The sequence below is a fragment of the Lissotriton vulgaris genome, chromosome 1_1 (assembly GCF_964263255.1).
Source record: "Lissotriton vulgaris chromosome 1_1, aLisVul1.2, whole genome shotgun sequence".
Taxonomy (NCBI): Eukaryota; Metazoa; Chordata; class Amphibia; order Caudata; family Salamandridae; genus Lissotriton; species Lissotriton vulgaris.
Genome location: NC_141685.1, coordinates 614353417 through 614373178, shown reverse-complemented (window position 1 = coordinate 614373178; position 19762 = coordinate 614353417). Strand labels below are relative to the sequence as shown.

Below are 19762 nucleotides of genomic sequence, written 5' to 3'. Positions count from 1 at the left end.
GGCCACGTCGTCTCAGGAATGAGCTTACCAAGATCTTCCTCCCATTTACCTCTCAAGCTATCCAGAGGGAAAAGGTTTTCCGTGGACAATCGCCGATATAAGCAGGTGATGGCCCTAAACGTACCTGCCGCCATAGTGACTTATTGACACCCCAACGATGTTGGGGGTTCCGACAATCCCATCTTCCACTGTTTCTGAACTCCCACCACAAGGGCATTATGCAATAAGTAATCCCCCCTCGGCAGGTCGAAGGCTTCCCGCAAGGCCGGGAAAGGCATCAAGACACCGTCTCTATATAAATCTATATAAATCCCCTATCCTCCTCCCAGCCAGCCAATGCTGAATAGTCTCCACCATGAGGGAGGGCCGTGCACATACCCAGGGGGTTTTCCGGGGCATATGGGCTCGCAAACCCTGTGCGCTTCTGACTTCGCATCCAGCCTAAACGGAGGGTGCTCTCTTCGAGGGTGAGCTGGTCCAATCGGAGCTTCTGCCGGAGAATAATGAACGACAGTACGTGTCTGTGGATGACCCTACCCTGCGGTCCGTCTGGCCCCCTAAACTCTCGCGCCACTGCCTGTGTAAGCCATTGCAGCTGTGCCGCCAGATAGTACCACTCGAAGTCTGGGGCCGCCAGCCCCCCTTCCTCCCTCGGACTCATCAGGGGGGCCAACGCTACCCGCCGTCTGCCAGATCTCCAGATAAACCCTGTCATCATCGCCCGGAGTGTCCAAAAAAAGGAAACAGGGTTCCAGATCGGCAAAGTACGGAAAAAATAGAGCAACCGTGGGAGCGCTACCATCTTCAAGAGTGCTACGCACCCAGCTACCGATATGGGGAGAGTACGCCAGAACGCTATACTGCCTCTGAACCCTCTCAGCGCGCCACCCACATTCCCGTCAAAGAGGTAGATGGGGGCGTGAAATATGCGGACACCCAAATACGGTAGGCATTCGGGTTCCCACCTCAGGTCATCAAGTGCCGGGGGCGTCCGACCCCCAGGGGATAGGGGAAACAAACAGGTCTTGTTCCAATTCACCTGTAGACCTGACAAACGGCCGAATTATCTGAGCACTTGTCTAGCGCCCTGCAAGGTGGCCCCTGTATCAGCCAGATATTAAAGGAGATAGTCTGCATATAAAGATATGTGATGAGGCTCCCTACGCAGTAAGACTCCCTCGTACAATCGTCCCTGGCGGGCATGTGCTGCTAGCGGTTCAATTGCCAGCGCAAACAGTAGCGGGGACAGAGAACAGCCCTGAAGAGTACCTCTCTCCTCCTGACAAGCCGCTGAGATAGTGCGTCCAGTACGAACCCTTGCCGTGGCGGAGCTGTACAACAGGCTGGTCCAGCGTATAAAATGATCTCCTAGACCAAATCTCTTCAACACTCGAAACAAATATGACCACTCTACGCTATCGAACGCCTTTTCGATATCCACCGACAGCACTGCTGCCCTCGCCGAGCCCTCTCCTCCATCCCACATGATCCGGATCAATCTCTGTATACATGTCGCGGTGTTCCTAGCAGGGATAAAACCCGATTGGTCTGGGTGCACCAGGGTGCCCATGTGGTCTAAGATGCGTGGCCGGAATCTTACTGAGGATCTTGTAGTCCACTGTGAGCATGGAGAGCGATCGGTACGCAGCCCTGGACGCGGGATCCCCACCCTTCTTCAGTAGCGGCACTATGATCGCTTCTCTCATGGTGGATGGCAGCCTGCCCAATTTCCACGCCTCTTGATAAACCGACTGCAAGTGTTGCACCAGGATATACAAATATGCTCTGTAGAACTCCACAGGGAGTCCGTCGGCCCCCGGCGCCTTTCTCCGAGCCATGTGTTTGACCGCGGCCCTAATTTCTCCCGGCGAAATGGGTTCCCCCAGCTTGGTGCCCTGTTCCGGGTCCAAATGTGGCAGCCCTGCGGCCTCTAGATAGTCATCCAGACCATCAGAGGGGTCCCTCATCCTGCTCTGATATAGCAGCGTATAATATTCCAAAAATTGGTTGTTAACCTCCTTTTGTGAGACGACCAGGTCCCCTGGGGGTGTGGTCAGAGACATTATTGGGGAGCCCCGGACCGCCGGGTTAGCCAACCAGGCCAATAACGTCCCTACTTTGTCTCGTTCAGCATGGGCTCGGACCATATATTCTCCTTAATCATAGCAGCGGAGCCGCTCGACCTGCGTAGCCACTTCCTCGCGCGCCACCGTCATCGCATCTGGGCCGTTCCCATTCGTGTGGCTGTCTATTTCTGCCTGGCGTAGGCTAGTCTCTGCTCGGTCTGTATCCTGCAACAGCACCTTACGCGTCCCAGCTATGGATGAGATGCATGTCCCTCTCACCACTGTTTTAAAGGCGTCCCATTCATGCGCTCTACTCTACGCCATCCCTGAGTTGTCTAAGAAGTAGCGCTCTATGCCCTCCCCGAGCTCTGCTGCAAACGTGGGGTCTTCCAGCGTCGCCGGATTTAATCGCCACGTCAGGATCATCTGCCGCTGCCGCGACCAGAGCACGGTTATCAGGCAGGGGTTGTGGTCCGAGAGTGTACTCGCTATGGCATGTGAGTTCCAGTGCCCCCGTAGTACACAAAATGCCATTGAGCCGTACATTTAAATCATGAGGCACCGAATAGAAAGAATAGTCCCTGTCCGAGGGATGCTGCGCGCGCTAGACATCCACAAGACCCCACGCTACCTGCCATTCCCTTTGTACCTTGGCCACTCGTCTTACTACCGACTGAGCCAGCGGGGGCTGAGAGCGATCTAGTTCCACGTCAGTGATTGCATTGAAGTCCCCTCCCATAAACACCGTTCCAACTAAAAACGACGCTAACTTCCCAGAAAGCCTCGCAAAGAATGCGGCGTGGTCGGAGTTTGGAGCATAAACGCTGCTGAAGGTCACATCCCTGCCGTCCAGGTGGCCTAACACCAATACATACCTCCCCTCTGGGTCTATAATAGTGGTCGTAGGTTGGAAAGGGAGTTTGTTGGCGATTGTCCCTTCGCCCCACGTTTCCTGGTGCGTCGGCCTCTTCAAGGTCTTGGCTGCATCTCGGCCTCTGAATCCCGTTGTCCCGGGCCATCCTTGCCCGCGCGATATTGTTCAAGCCAGTGCCAAGCGTCGTCGGAATTGTCAAAGAAGGTTGCAGTCCCATCTACCATCACATTCAGGCGTGCTGGGAAGAACAAAGCATACTGTATACCCTCCGTCCGGAGAGCCCTCTTGACCGTCATAAAGGAAAAACGCCTTCGTTGGACCTCCTGGGAGTAATTAGGGTAGAGGGAGACTGAGGCATTTTCCACTTTGTAGGGGCCGGACGTCCGGGCATTCCGCAGTATGAGATCGCGGTCCTTGAAGCGGAGCAGGCGCGCGACCACTGGTCGGGGGGGACGGCCCTGGGATGGGGGCCGGGCCGCCACACGATGAGCCCTCTCCAGGGTATAAAACTGTGATAGGCCTTCAGGGGCGACCACCTCTTGCAGTCACTTTTCCAGGAAGTCATCCATATTGTCCCCATCGCATTTCTCAGGAAGGCCCACCACCCTTATGAATTTGCGTCTGTTGTGCCCTTCTGCATCTTCGGCCCTCCGTTCCTACAATTGCACTCTGCGCGATAGGTCACTCAGCGACACGTCCGTCGCCTTCTGCGCAGGTTCCAACGTTGCAAGCGCAAGTTCTGTGCTCTTGACGCGGTCTGCTAGCTTGCCGTGGTCAGCCCGCAACAGTCCAAGGCTTGTTGAGACTTGCGTTATATCTTGGTGCAATGATTCTTTTGTGTCCGCTATGGCTTTAAAGATTTGGTCCATTTGCTGTTGCTGTAGCCCCACAGCCGGACCCCCAGCCGGATTCTGGTCTTGAGTCATGCGAGTCGTCAACGGGGTCAGTCTGCGTTGCCTCTGGAGCGTGCCGCGGTTTCCCCATGGCCCAGTCTCAAAGTCAGCGGCCCAGCGTAGTAACCCAGGGCCAGGTGCTCCCAGCCGTGTACCACCAGGAGCGCTAGGGCGAGCGTCGGCGGGTCTCCCCAGTGTCCGTGATTCTCGTCGCCCGGTCTCACCACTATGGTATCCCTCTGTTCGTCGCGCACCATTTGGGGGTCAAGCACCAGTTACTGCCTGTTAGGTATAGGGCTCCACCCGGCCCCTCCACCGGGTCCGCCAGGAAATGGACGCTCACTGCCTCACCGGGGTCCTGCCCTCCACAGCGGTATTCCTCTCCACCAAGATGTGGCTCCCACGGGTGCTGCCCCCACGTCTCAAGCTGCCACACCAAGCACGCCACAATCCTCCTCTCTGGGTGTGTACCCCCAGCAGAGCACAGCGCCCCGCAGCGCCGGGGCAGTCCGATCAGAAGGCCGGATCAGGCACTCCGATGAGTCTTCTGTGCAGCAGCCCTCCAGGCACACGATCAGCCCACAGAGCAGCAGGGCAGGGAGTCAGCATGAATGTCTGCGCTTGCTCTCACCTGCCAATGAGGTCATCTCACCCCCAGGTCGAGTTGCGAGGAAGCAAGCACTTGACGGGAGGGTTCCTCAGGATGGCAAGTCTCCGAGGCACCCACAGCTGCAGGGAGCCCCCGCCGTCGCTCCACGGCAGCACCGTCGCCTAATATGCTCCTCGGGGCTCCGAGTTGAGGCTCAGGTGTAGCTCTAGTCGCTGCCGTCACCGAGGCGGCCCCAGGTCTGCTCCGGTCAGCGCGGCCTCTCTAAGCACCGCCGATTGTCTCGGTGCGGCAGCACCCGCGCTCCGCAGCGGCGTCTCAGCCGGGCTACTGTCCACCACTGGCGGGCTCAGTTTTACGCGAGGCCAGGGATGACAGGCCCCGCGCAGGCCGCAATCAAAATGGCTGGGCCTCTTCAAAGGCGGCAGCCGCAATCGCCGCTCCGGCAGCCCCCGCCGCCGAGACAGAGGCTCAACCTGGGCGCAGGCACCTCTCAGTCCCGGGGGGCCCCTGCTGAGGGCTCCGACACCGTTGGGGGAGTTTCAAAACAGGATAACGTCCGAGGCAGACACGGAGCTCGGAGCTCACACGTCCATACCCGGTGGTGCCTAAGCCACGCCCCCAAAGCAGCTGACTCCTATGGGCAGTTTCTTCCTGCGGGGGATATTTCACTCTCGACAGGCCATGTATGCCGCAGTACCTAGGCTGTCCCACAGCTTTTTCACCAGTTCTTAACATGAGATGTCAGTAAGCTCTGGGTGACTAGCTGTCAGTGACACCAACCTAAATCTCAAGATTTTCTCTGCTACTCAGCAGAGTGCCACCTTAATGAGCAGTGAGAAATCTGGAACTAAGTGAGTAATTTTCTGTCCCACTTTTATAATGATGGTGCAGGCAGGGATTGCTGATTAAAGTGCCAGTGTCCTGGACCTGGATTATAGCTATTCCCTCTGTAAGTATCTCTCCTCTGCAGAACAACCAAATTATTAATTTCAAGTGATGGTTTCCACAGGAGGTATCGAGGAAGGGAGTGTCAAACTGGAGCACTGAAAACGAGCACAGTCGTACATTAAAACCTTACTGCCATCAGTTTTGCTGAATGCTGCTACTGCTCAAAAAGCCAGGTCTTGAGGAGTCTTCTGAAGGTCAGCAGGTCTTGGGTCTGCCGTAGGGGGATAGGGAGGGTGTTCCAGGTCTTGGCGGCAAGGTGGGAGAATGATCTGCCGCTGGAGGTCGCTCTTCGCCTGCGGGGGACTGTGGCGAGGGCGAGGATGGCGGAGCAAAGCTGGCGGTTGGGGGTGTAGAAGCAGAGTCGTCTGAGGTATCCTGGTCCGGTGTTGTGGAGTACCTTCTGTGCGTGGGTGAGGAGCTTGAAAGCGAGTGGTGGGGAGAGGGAGTCATGAAGGAGGCCACAAAGCGCGCTGAAAGGCACTAGGAAAGGGCGAAAAGGGTTCCAGCCCAAAGGCGTGACAAGTGGGGTACCACAGAATGTAGTCTACCAGCAGCATGAGCTCGGGGAGCAGCAAATTCAGGGAGAAGAGAAAAAAGAGGCCACAGAAGGCACTCATGCAGCAGCACAGATAGCGAAGAAGGGCGTAGCAGCGAGTGAGACCCAGACACAGCAAGCACCCAGCGGGCACGTGCAGCCTTTAAGGCCGTGTCCGCAAAGGACCAGAGGGAAGACCCATGCAACTGATGATGAGATACGCACAGCCTGCGATGGGAAGGGGGCATGCCAGGTGAGCACAGAGCATGGTGTACAACCAAATCGTGGTGGCGCGCGCCATGAGGATGCAGAGCATATGCCCAGGCAGGGTGCAGCGAATACACGATACATAGGTTGGAATACGGAACACCGTGATCTCATCCACGGGGCAACCCGTGGGGCCTGCACCAAACTTGCCATCGCCAACAGTACCCCCAGCATGGTAGCTGTGGCCTGGAAGCATAGGAGGCTTCCCTCGCCCCCCCCCCTCCACTCTCATGGCCGAACCTCTATTACTGGTGGGGGCAGACGCAGGATGTGGGACAAGGCAGCATGGTGATCCCTGGTACAGAGAAAGGGAGCGGGCAGTAGCAGCAAGCGCAAACTTCAAACTGCTAAACAGCAGGCACGCGGAGGAACCGCACAAGAAGGGGCGAAGCCAGGCGCCCAACAAGCAGAGCCATGGGATGCACGGGGTACAGACCCAACAGTGGCATGGTGGGGGCACTACTACACTGGGCTAATAGCAAACTGGCTAGTAGGTACACTAGATCAGACTGGCAAGCATGGTTCCCTTGACCGTTAAAGCACAAATCTGGCGCAAGGCATTAATTGATGCATTTTTATCGCTTGAAGCCAGGCACACAGGGCTGGATCTAGTGCCAGAGGACAAGAATGAGGAGGACACGAGGGAGAGGCGCAAGCCCAGGTTAAAGGGGTCCATTGAGAATTGGCTACCCTCTTTTCACACTTTGACGTGCATGTTTGTTGAGAAATTTCCACCGAGCGCATCCGCCCTGTTGCCAAATGAGCAGAAGATGCATGCAGCGCAAGTACCCGGGAGAGGCATGGCTAAAATACGATGAGAATTCAGACATGGCCAATCATCGACTGGGATCTCCAGGATTTAGTTGAATTTACCGAACATATGATCGCTGCGCGAGAAGGGGTGGAGACAAATGAGCAGTCCTTTCGTTCCTACGGGGGCAGGAGAAAGACTGAGAGGTACCAACAGGCCAGTAAGGACAAACCGTACACTTGGTAAACACGCATGGTCACAACCCGCGGTGTTCAAATGGGGATTGGCGTGCAAATTCAGACACGCTTGCATCAGCTGTGGGGGGGGAATCACTCGGCCAGCGGGTTTAGGAAGGGGAAAGGGAGTAGTGAGAAATAGATCCCCCTTCAAAAAGCGACAGAGACCCCAGGTAGAAGGCAGTGGGACGGGGTACTGGCCAACCCCTTCTCCAGTTATTCCACTAGTACAGTAGGAATGATGTTACACACTTACCAGCAGAATGCTTCAGAGACAGCTTTATCATACCCTTTGTGGGACCTGTAGAAAGGAGGCTCTGCAATAAACGTAAGTGTCACAGACCATACCGAAGTGGCAAGGTGGAAAGTAGCCAAATAGCTAGAGCTGTGCTGCGTGGCCGGTCCATTTGACAAGCCACCGCTAAAAAGACTTAATTGTATCTCCACTAGGGGTGGTCCCAAAGAAGAAGCTGTGCCATTTCAGGCTCGTCCACTACTTTTCCTACTGTGAGGGAGGGTTGGTCTATGATGGCTTAGAACAAACAGGCCTGGTGCTCGATATACTGTAATCACACTGTGAGAAAGTGGCTCTATATATACTGGACAATAATTAAGTACCATGTGTGTATAGAGTGCACAAACCCAAAAGGTATAACATAGGTTAAAGTCAGGACTGACCTTACTCTCAAAAGTGATAGCTTGGTCTAGCAGTAAGGCAGTACCAGAGGGCAGTGCAAAGCATTTGTTGTACACACTCAGTCAGCAAAGGGTTTCACACACTCAAAGACTGAACTCCAGGCCAATGGTTGTTACATCCAAAGATATAGCCGTTTTATTTTTAGAACCAACAGGCATAAAAATATACTTTGCTAGGTATGAGAACTCCTGTAATTACTTTGCAAGGAAGCAATGAAGTTGGTGAACACACTAGGTACAGGAGTTGCTGAAGGCAACTCAAGTCTAGACACACTTTAGCATTGAGCTCAATGAATTGTTACCATAAAAGTACAGTTGATTACAGTACAGATTACTTTAGTAGTTCCAGGACTTGATCCTAGATTCAGTCCTTGGGTCTAAGCTGAAACCAAGTTAGCAAAAACGTTTTAGTTACTGTGGTGAATTTTCATGAATGCAAAGCAGTTTTAAAAGTTCACACTTAGAATCTTTTCAATGACAATCTGGCAATGTTATTCAATGGGAGAAAATTGAGGTTGCAGGTAAAGTATGATCGCGTTGCTTTTGTAATCCAGTACTGGGCTTCTAGGGTCAGCACTGGGGTCTGAACTTAAAACAGGTAGGTAATTGCGTTTCAGTATTTCGTATGATTTTTAAAGAATATTTCAAGTTTTCAAAAGTAGGCACTTAGAAGAAATTTCATAGAAAGACAATGGGTTCCTATGGAGAAAATACAGATTACTAGTAAACCCGGTTACTTTTGCGGTTCAGTACTGGGCTGCAAGGTACAGTACTGGCTTCTCGCCTGCTTACAGGCGAGTACTGTCGGAGTTTGGACTTCGGCTGATTTTATACGAATAGTTGCAGTTGTCAAAACTTCACACTTAGAACATTTTCGTGTCAAAATGGGTCAATGTTATCCAATGGCAGGTAAGTGAGTTACCGGTTTCCAGGTGAGTACTTGGCTGGTGAAGTTAAGGTTCCGGGTGTAGACTCAGGGGTTCCCCAGGGTCAGGTAAGTATAGTCGGGTCCCCCTCAGCAGCGCATGGCCGGCCGGGTGCAGAGGTAGGTAGGCCCAATTATATCCAATGAGGGAAAGGGGGCCTTCGGTTGGTGGCTGCTGGTTAGCAGGCCACGAGACTGTGGGAGCTGAGCTCCTGGTCACTTGCTCAGGGCAAGGGGGGAGGGGGAGTAGGACAGGACAAAGGTGGCACAGCCAGCGGCACTTGGGCGGCTGGGTACAGGGTGCTCTTGAGTCGTTGTGCGCTCAATGTTATCCAATGGGAAATCTCAAAAAGGAACAAAGGCTGCAGGCTCGGGGACGGAGACTCTCCAGGGGCGACCAGCACTTCCAGAGTTAAGTTTGGATCTTGGAGCACAGGTAGGTACCCCAAAGGGAGGCACAGGGGGCTGTAGGGCACCTGGTGCAGGGGTGTCTTTGGGTGTCGGAAAAGCATACCCTCGGCTGGTCGCGGTTGGGGTGGCCCCTGTTTCTGAGTCTGCAGGCGTCGGCTAATTCGTCGAGGCGTGTCTTTGGGCACTGGACTTCGGGTCCCAGTCGCCGGGGGGACGTCCTTGTGGTCTTGGTTCAGTTGGGCCCGGCCCGGGCTCGGCGGGTGCAGAGTGGGCTGGTCCGGAGCTTCCTGGTTGGCACCAGGTGGGTTGTTGCAGCAGAGCCTACGCTGATGGGAGTCCCAGTCTTTAAGAGGGTCAAGGCAGGCAGGTCCTCTGGGTGTCCCAAGGTTGCTGTCCGCAGGAATCGCCGGGATTAGGCAGGAGCAGGTTCCAGGATTGACAGGCCGGTAGGACTGGGGCCAAGTCAGTTGTTGTCGTCTTGTTAGCAGCTGCACGGCGGGTCTTCTTCTTGATCTTCTTTCTTCTTTTCGTATCTGTATCTGAGGAAGGAAGGTTCAGGGAGCCCCTAAATACTGAATTTAGGGGAGTTACAGGTAGGGCAAAGACAGGGTCCTGGGGTGAGCACACCCCCTAGTCTGCTCCTCTCCTGTGGGAGGGGGGCAGGAGCCTAGCCGGGATTGGGCAGGGCTCCCCATCTACAAGATGGCCAGAGCCCTGGGCCGTGCTTCACCTCGTCTCCCCCACCTGAGATGTGGGATTGGCATAGGCAGGAACGCACTGTGCAGAACCACAGTGTGGTGACACATGTCCACTCCGTTGACACCTGCTTTGCTGTGCATTTTGTAAAGAGTGAATTAATTTAACCTGTTCCGTGCTCCCAACGGCCGACGAGAGCTCTCTCCCCGGTGCTGCGAACAACCGTTGGCCAACGCAGCCCCACCCACCCTTCAGAACGCCCGCACCACAGCGGAATGTTTGGCGCGGTAAACGGGTTAATAGAAGGAACAATACTTGCCCATGACGTTTGGAAGTTCAGTTGTATCAGAAGCTGCAGATTGTGAGATGCAGCTAGCCTCTAAGCCACACCCTTGTTTCAGCCCAGGTCAATAGGAAAGCAATAAATCTTATGTGAGTAGTAAAAAAGAAAAAATCCAACTGTTTTGCGGGTAGGGCTTCTGTTTTTTTTTTCTAAAAACTTCTAAAAGTGACACTAAATGACTGTTGGGCTACCTTCTTTGACAAGGGCAGTGTTACCTTATGAGGTGGAGGCTAATATTATGCAAGGTGTCTTTATCCATTCTCAGCTGTACACCGGGAATGTTACACATTGACAACAGTCTTAATAACAAATGTGTTTAAAAAGAAAAAAAAGGTGCGTCCAGCTCAATTTCTTGCTGCTCAGCTAACCATGTAAACTCAAGTTTGCCAGTAGCTTCACAGGTGAAGTAGGGAGCAAAGTTACTTGAAGCTGCTAGAGGGCCTAGGCTTGCCAGGCGACACCACAGATGCAATGGGTAGTGGAAGGACTGCATGAGTTGGAAAAGCAAGTGAAAGGGGGAGGGCATGAATGAGTATGGTATTCAAGGTTGCAGGGCAGAGAACATGCCTCAAGGAGAGGCAAAATAAGGAATTTAAAAAAAATTGCAAAAAAAGCTAAAAAACAATTACACAAAGTAAGATCCAAAACATTGAAGATGCTACTTGTATACTTGCTAGTCACACACAAAAAAAGAGAAAGCTAAATCCAGTCTACCCAAGCTTATTATGAGCTGATATCATCTCCCTGATTTAGTTTGAATATTGGCGCTGGGTGAGTAGTAATAGACCTATTCCATTTCTTCTGTTAGAATAAATCTGCTGTGTAAGGCCAGACCACCCTTGAACCTAGTAGTTGCGCTTTGTCCAGATTTTTCAAACAAACATTTTATGAATTTGCAATCCTGACTGAAAATAATCCTTGGCAATATTAACATTAAATTCATTGGTTATTTTATCTTATTGCAAAATCTTACTTTAATTTTTTGATCAGGATGAAGAAAATATACCACTTGCTTGTCGCGAATCTGCAGAATACAAAGAACTTCTTGCCCTGAAGAGGCTTAGGAAGAAGAAGCTCCTACAGTTCAATGCAGAAGGTGGATTTGTGCATCACGTTGGCTTTAAGGTAAGATGCAAGTATTTTTCTTTGATCGCTTGTTTAATGTTGATCACGTGGCTTGTAACTGATATTGTACTTGTTGACTTTTCTTTCGAGATGTTTATATTCTATACATTAACATCTGAAGTATCAGGCTATTCTCTCACAGGGGATTTCTATTTATAGTCTAAAGTGCTGACTAGTCCCGCTCACATGCGGGGACCCCGGAGAGATATGCAAATCTATCTGCAGGAAGGCCTGCAAAGACACTTCAGAAAAGGAGACACATTATGCAGCCTATTTACTTAGGCTACAACTGGCCAGACTCTTCATCTTGAAGAAAAAAAAGGGCCCCGAATAAGCACATTTCAGATAGTTTTTGTGTCCATCAGTATAAATATCTCTCACAAACCCTTTTTTTATGACAGAGATGAAAGGAGCAGGACGGAGTATTGTATTGTATTGTAATTGCATTTATATAGCGCTTACTACCCCCGACGAGGCGTTGAAGCGCTTTTAGTGTTGAATTAGTATAAGTGAAACATGCAAGTACATTTTAAGTGATAGGTAGGTTACTCGGTTATTTGAATTTGGAATGATAGCAGAAGGATGGATGAGTAGCCTCATAGGCTGCCATTATATGTCTAAAAAAGAACACTGTGCCTAAGGAACCAGGCACCACCAGTATCTCATCATGCAAAGCAGGTGGCAGTTACTTCAGTTCTTTTTCCCGGATCCTGCTGACCGGATTCTGCAGCATTGAGCTCGACCAAAAGTTTTTTTTTTCAAGATTCTTTATTGAATTTGAGTAAATACGGTTTAATTCGACGTCTTTTGTCGATCCCTACCCTTTTCTGTCTTTTTCTGACAAAAATTAAAACATTTTGTCAAGAAGATGCCATCTCGTTTTGACCAGTGCCCAGCTTGTGGGAGACAGAGGCCATTTCAGACTCAAATGAGGTCTGTATAATCTCTCTTCCAGAGGATCATGTTCCTGAGTCTTGTCAACACTGCAGGAACTTTTCCAGACGTACCTTGAGAGACTGGAGATGATTTGCCTTCATGGGACTGCGGAGCGCAGTAGGTTGCAATCTCAACCTGAAGGTGGGACCTCAGGGCATGGAGAGGGTAGATAATCTAGCAGGTCTCTGTTAACAGCATCTAGCGTTCCAATAAGAAAGGGGCTCAAAAACCTCGATCCCGGTCGAGAACATCAACGTCAAGAAGAGGTACGGCGCATACCTGTCCGCCGACGATGCCCAAGAACGACTTCGAAGCCCCCATCCAGGTCGCCTCAAGGCATAGTGCTCAGAGATCTACGTCGAGGCGTACGTGGAGATCAATGTCGAGGCATACAGGATCAACGTCGAGACATCCTTGAAGTTTGATGTCGAGGCGCTCTGAGACGTTGAGACAACGTAGACATTCACCATTGACCAGCGTGTCAAAGCATTCGTCATCGTCAAACTCTTTCAACGTTGCCCAGACTTGACGAGACCTGGAAGAAGAGAAGGCGCATCTACTCCTCACCTGACTGAGTATTCCAGGACATATTCCCCTTCTTCGCAGCATCAACCTGCGCCTCCATCTCCTCCTCTGCTTCCACCACCTCCACCCAAGTCTCCTCCACCACCAGCTACAGTAACGCCACGAACATCAAGGTCAACATCGCGCCATCATTCCAAGCGCCATTGTCAAAGCTGTCAACATACTTCGACTTCTTCTCATTAATCTCATCAGTCACCATCATCATTCACGACCAAGATCTTCTACATCTACTGGTTGTTACGCTCCCACATTGACTGACTCTCCTCCTCCACGAATTTCACTGGTGGACAATGTCTCCACTTTTCAAGAGCTTCTAGTGAGGGGAGCCACAAGATGAAATAATTCTTTATCAGCTCCAACTCCAACAACATCTGTCATCTTTGGGACCCTACAACAGAGGTCTATAGCTAGACCCATGTTAATGCTGGTGCCAGGTCTCCTTGAACCGGCCATGCAGGACTTGGTTCCCCCAGACCTGGCAGGATTTATATCTGGTAGGTCGACATCACACAATTGTGCTTATTATTTGCTCTTATCCACCAACTGGACCACAGGCAAGTGGCAGCGGCTGTATTCCTATATGATGCTGAAGCCTTAAAGTCTATTGAAGGGAACTGTGTGCTGTTGTGACACACCCAGGGATACCAAAGAACATTGTCAGCTGGGTGCAAATTCTATACACCTCTTTCACCTCCTGGGTAAGAATGGGAGGTCTCCTATCTGAACTGTTCCATTTAGGCTGGGGCACCAGACAGGGATGCCCCTTGTCCCCAATGGCCCATGCTCTCGCCACGGAACAACTGGTGTGTGCAATTTACCAGTACTTGGGAAAGATGGCTTGTGGTCTGTCCACGCAATTTGATAGTGCGTCTATATCCAGACAATATTGCACCTGTTTGACCCAGCCCAGAACTTGACCTGGTCATAAGTGAATTTACACTATTCCAGACTATCCCAGGTGTCTCAATCAATTGGAATAAATCCACTAACACAGCGACACACCCCCAACTGCTAGAATTTTGGTTGTCCTGAACCACACAATACATAAAATGTTGCTAGGTCAATCGCAACAAAGAGAGTGATGCAAACAACTACGGTACTGCAGTAATCTACATTTTCATTGGGGATTACTGCCACTATCACGAATAGGGCTAACCACATTAATAAAAATGGTTATTTGGAACTTTCGTAGATTTACATGCTTGAATCATTCCACGTCGTTGTGATGGGAGTCCCACTGTACCTTATAACAGCAATGCAATGTTGAACATAGACTGCAAAGTCCCTAGTCAGTTTTGTAACATATATCCTCGTACTTTATTTAAAAAAGAGACCAAACTTCGGTTTGAACTAATCCGAATGTCCTGCCCTCTAGAATGCTCCTGTCGCTCAGATTTTCTACAGAGTGTCATGCTAGGGAGTTTCCACTGAGCTCTACTCATTTATGCCTGTTCTGAGCTACTCCAAGTAATTCCAAACCTTATTACATCAGAGATATATTAATTCCAGCTTGTCTGTATTTCTTGACTGCAATTCTGGCTTGATCCTATCAGACAAAGAAAAGAGTCTTTTCAGAGCCTGTTTACCTGTGGTAAGAAAAGGCTTCTGTTAGATCTGGGGGTCTCTAGTTGGCAGAGGTAAGTACCTTAGACCAAGTAGGGACCCTTGCTTCTAGTCGGGGTGAAGGAATACACACAGTAGATAACCTCCGCTCTCCCTCTAGGTAGCTTGGCGCGAGCAGGCAGGCTTATCCCCAAGGCAATGTGTATAATAATTGCACTCAACACAACAATAATCCCCAATCCACCACAAACTGAGACCACACAGGTAAGTATATTTTATAAAAATATATAACGTTATCTAGTTTCAGCAATGTAAATAAGGCAGTTGCACGATAATCACTTTGTCATAAAAATGTTGAACTTAATTCTTAATGGTTGCATGTATGTAGGAAGTCTCTTAATAAAAAGGTAGTCTCAAGTCTCGTCTAAATCAATATTAAAAATGACACGATTTCTTTATCTCCATTTAGCTCTGAAAACGAGCAAGCCAAACTATGCCAATGAATTGCTATCAGTAATAATCAGCCCGCAGTCAATGAGCCCCCAAGCGCGGCAAGCGCGCCTCACCGGATGACTTTGGGACTCCTTTCCTGCCGATCGGTATTGCCTCCCTCTCCTGATGGCCTCAGGCGCCCCGCGCCTACCAGAGGGCACTCGCTCCTTGTCCCGGCTGATCCTTTCTGCTCCCCCGCCTGCTCTCGACAATCCAACGAGCGCCGTGGAGCTGACCGGGCACTGGGATGCTGGGCCGGCGGGCCGGGGACGGAAAACACTCAGAAGACTACCTCGGCGAGGACAGGTCACTTCTCCGCCTCAAGCGTGGCTTCAGCGTCGTTCAGCGAGGCTTCCGGGGGTTAGACCAATGAGGTCGCGGCTCCTCAGACGAGCCCCTACACTCACCCGGGAGTCAGCCAAATACAGCGCGGCTCCTGGGATAAGCCGCCGATGATGCAAAGGCCGACAGCCAATCAGGGCGCGGCCGCTGACGATGACGCGACGGCGCTGGGCCAATCCCAGCGCAGCGTTCGCTGAGGGGGCTTGATCTCCTTAGCCAATGGGAGCGCGGCGGCTTCGATCTCCGTCGCCGCGGTCCCGGCAAGGAAGGGCAAACTTCTCAGGGTATTGCTGGCCCCGGGCGGCGGCGATGACAAGGCGGCAAGCACTTCAGGGCCACAGGTCGTGACTAGACCTCCCACAAAGGCCACCAGTTCGCTGGAGATGGTTCTCGCCGCAGGGGGGGGTACCATGATCCTCCGGTCACCCTTAAATATGTGCCGATGAGCACATCGATCGTCTCCCCCGGCCAGTAGTTAAACAAACATGCGCTGAGAGTCAAACACAGCGCGATCTTCACGGAAATTTGGCAAAGCTTGAGGAACCTTTAACCCTGGGTTCCAAACAGGAGGCCAGCTCTTCTCAGGCCCTTGGAGATTCAAATTGCAGACACAGCACACAGCAAAGTCTTGGCAGTTTCAAGCAGGCAGGGTCACAGCACACAGCAAAGTCCCTTTCTCTCCTTCAGTTGGATAGCAGGATAGGTCAGCCCTTAAAGCACACAGCAAGGCAATCTTCCATCAGCTCCTTCAGCAGCCCTTCTTCTGGCAGAGGTTCCTCTTGATAGTAGAATCTGACAATCTGTAGTCAGGGGTCCTTCTCTTATACCCCAAAAAGTCTTTGAAGTCCTTTGAAGTCTTTGTGCAAGGGGGCCCTGAGCCCGGTCTAAACCAGTTCTGGGGTTGCTGGAGCACTGGGAAGTTTCTGGTTTCCTTCAGCCTGTCAGTATCCGGGTCAGAGGTGACAGTTGGTCAGCAGGAGGGGGAGCCAGCAGGGTGGTCAGGCAGGCACAGCCCTGCACTATCAGATGCGATTGATTGATTGATTTCCTCCCACTTCCCTGGCAGCAGATGCTGCCCTTCATCCACGGGCTGGCTTCAGATAACCCCTTGGAGGCTCTGCAGCCTCTGTCATCCTCAACCCAGGCAGTCAATCCACAACCAGTCCCAGGCACACAGAAAGGTTAGACAAGAGAACAGCCACTTTCTAAAAGTACTATTCTCAAACACAGAATTCAAAAGCAACCTTTCCTAAAAGATGTGTTATTAAATTCTGAGTTCAGGGATATCTATCACTTATGTTCCATCTTGTTCCTATGGGAAGATAGGCTGGGATCCAATGGGACCAGCCTCCCCCATGTTACTCTATGGTGCAAGACAGCCTTACAGCAGTGAGCACACAAAATGGCTGCTGCTCACTACCAGAGCATGTTACCTGCATTAGTACATGCTCTACCTTATCCATACACTGCACCCTGCCCAGGGGGGTACCTTGAGCCTTCCATAGGGGTGACTGATGTGCACAGACAGGGAAGGGTTAGGCCCAGCCAGTGGGGACACTGGCCAGGCGGACATGGCAGTCCACTGACTGCACACAGGCCCTGCGCTGGCAGGCCTGAGACACCATTTTAGGGCTACTCATGTGGGTGGCGCAATCTGCGCTGCAGGCACACTAGTAGCATCTGTCATCACCAGCCCTGGCACACACAGTGCACTTTACTAGGGACTTCATGGTGATACAAATATGCCAATCAGGTATACCCAATCAATATGACAATTTACAGAGGGAGCACTTCCACTCTGACACTGATCAGCAGTGGCAGAGTGTCCCAAGCATCTAAACCAGCAAAAACGAAATCCAGCACAGCATCAAAAATACCTGAGTCGGGGGCGTGGCCGAGCGCGGAGCGAGATGGCCGCCTAGTCCGCGAGCTCCGCTCGCCACGGCATTTATCCTGTCAATATCCTGCTCTTCCCCGGGTCGCCCAGGCTCGGGCAGTGCTCACGGGACGTCGGAAGATGTGTGGATCGGCGGGCGGCAACTCCGGCGCTCGTAGGTGACTGGTGACCCATCCATCCACCCTTTCTCGCTAGACGCCGTGGCGGCGTCCGACTGCTGGCCGAGAGACCGGATGTTGGTGCCGGCCGCGGATGCCACTGGAGGTCGCTGCTTTGCGGGCCACGAAGCCCATATCTCCTAGCTGCGGGAGAGACACTGCGCCAACCCGGACGGACGTGGGGACTTGGCGCCACCACAGACACGGGCACACACGCCGGAGGTCTGATCCTTTGCCTGATACGACCGTTCCTTTGTTATCTGCGCTGTTTGTAGATCTACTGGACGAGCTGAGACCGCCATTTTGAAACGGGAGCAACGTTGCTGGCGCTGGCTGACCTGGGGCAGACCGGTGCATCTTTTCAGACCTCGAAGGTATGGAGGTTGGCGCTCCTGCGCACAGTTGGTGGGTCTGCCCCTGCTATTGAGACTCTGTGCTATATAACGTCGACGCTGCCCGCGCTTCTTATGGGGCATCCTGAAACTGAGTGTACTGTTTATTGGCAAGGTGTAATGGCGGATCGACCGTAACAGCTGGAGGTGGCGCCGGCCCCTGCTCCGGTGACTTTTACACTACCTATTCGGCTGGGCGGTTTGGTGGGGGACACTGACATTGGCCGAGGTAAAAGATACCCTGAGAGCGAGTGATTTTATGCCGGCTAAGCACCATGGAACCTACGGCTCGCGACCTTATTGCTGCTCTGAGCTCCCTGCGCGTTACCTGTTTGGATGGGGCCGGGGACCTTGCACGGCGCCTGGACGCAATTATCACCCAGCCGTGGGAAGAAGGCTCCGGCGATCCCGTTAGAAGTAATGTTGTGGGCGGATCTTTGCCGCCATTGGATGTGCCTACCGATGGTGCCATGGAGGGCCCTGGACGATGTTGGTCACAGATCCCACCTGCCTAGCCGCTTGAATGTGCCATCGAGGCCTAGTGCTACAAAAAGTGCGGATTCCCCTCATGGGCCTGTTTCACCACCCGGCTATCTTGTGATGCCACTACCGGGTCGCAACCTGAGGGATTTGCTTGGAGCTTTGTTCCTGTGTCTACATGTTCTCAGGAGACTACTTTTCAGTCCCCTGCCTCTGAGATCTCTCGCTGAATTGCTTTTGTTCTACCCGCCTGGCCGTCCTGTTCATTCGGGGCGGTGCCCCATTGCAAACTTTCAGTGGCTACGTATTGATGGAAGGGTAAAGTTGAGACAGGGGTGAACTCTTCCTTTTTGCATCGCAGGACTGATCCCCGGTCACTCATTATGATGTGGACGCTTTGCTGAACTGTACTACGACGCCGCCATTGATTGTCGACCTGCTGGTCTGTTTTGAGATCGCGCCTGAGCTGCTTTGTGCGAATGGGGTGGGGCGGGAGTCTGCTTGTGTTGACTTCCCCCCGTCTTTTCCCTTATGTGGGTACTCTTGGGGCGACAGGCACGTTAGTAGGGGGGGGGGCGTAGCCTCTTCGACGTGCAGGGTGGGGGGGTTGGGGCTTTACTTTCGTTTTCCTTTTGTTTCTATGGCCTTTCTTCTTGTTCTTTCTCTTGTTTCCTTCTTCTTCTTTCGTATCTCGGGTCAGATGGTGGTTGGGTTTAGTTCTTTCTGGGACGGATTCTCGTGCTTTGCGTCTGTGTTACTGTCGCAAGGTTTATTGATTCACGACCATGATATCGACTTTAATGCATAGTTACTGAATGATTACAAATCCTGCTCTTCCTTCCCTCTTATACTGCTGTTTGAGGGCGCATTCTCTGCTGCTAATTTTCCCTTGTGATAAGTGCCTTTCTGCATGTCGTAGGATCCTTTCATCGTTGTCATATAATGATCCCTCTTATATCCTACTATACAGTAAACCAGCTTGAATGCAACTCCTTATGTGACACATTGACTGGGCGGGCGCTAACTGGGGTGATATGTATTTCGATGCTTGTTTATCCTTATTGTGCTGATTTACGCCAGTTTCTCGATAATGATGTTTAACTTGTGTATATCCCTTTATTTGGTCCGCCCTTTCGGCCACCCGATCTGACTTTAGGACGATTCGTCTAAATTACAAAATGAAACCCTCCCTATCCTCCTCCCGTGGCTCCTTGCCAGTCTACCGTAGTGTTGATATTTGTGATTTTTTTATCCTTTCTCTGCAGTGCAAGGTACCTTGGAAGGCTAATTATTGTCATAGCAGCCGGCCCGCAGTGGTTGTAGGCAGACGCTGTGTACTATGTTTCTGATAAATAAAGGTTTTCAAAAAAAAAAAAAAAAATACCTGAGTCAGAGGCAAAAAGATGGGGGAATAACCACGCCAAGGGTGTCAGGTCTAACAGCTTCATTCTGATGATCCTCATTAGGACTACATAAATTGCGTTTTCCAGCGCATGAGGCCAAAGAATGTTAGGTATGTCGTTCCTTTTCTCCCTAAAAAT

General features: G+C 51.7%; 1 protein-coding gene across 2 annotated transcripts in view; it reads left to right on the top strand.

Annotated features, from left to right (window-relative positions):
- ZZZ3 (zinc finger ZZ-type containing 3) overlaps positions 1-19762 on the top strand; it is a 430359-nt gene that overhangs the window by 270606 nt on the left and 139991 nt on the right. For both annotated transcript variants that reach the window (XM_086954138.1, XM_086954139.1), the window contains exon 10: positions 11242-11376. In XM_086954138.1, the coding sequence (XP_086810264.1) occupies positions 11242-11376 (135 nt within the window). The remainder of the gene's footprint in view (positions 1-11241; positions 11377-19762) is intronic.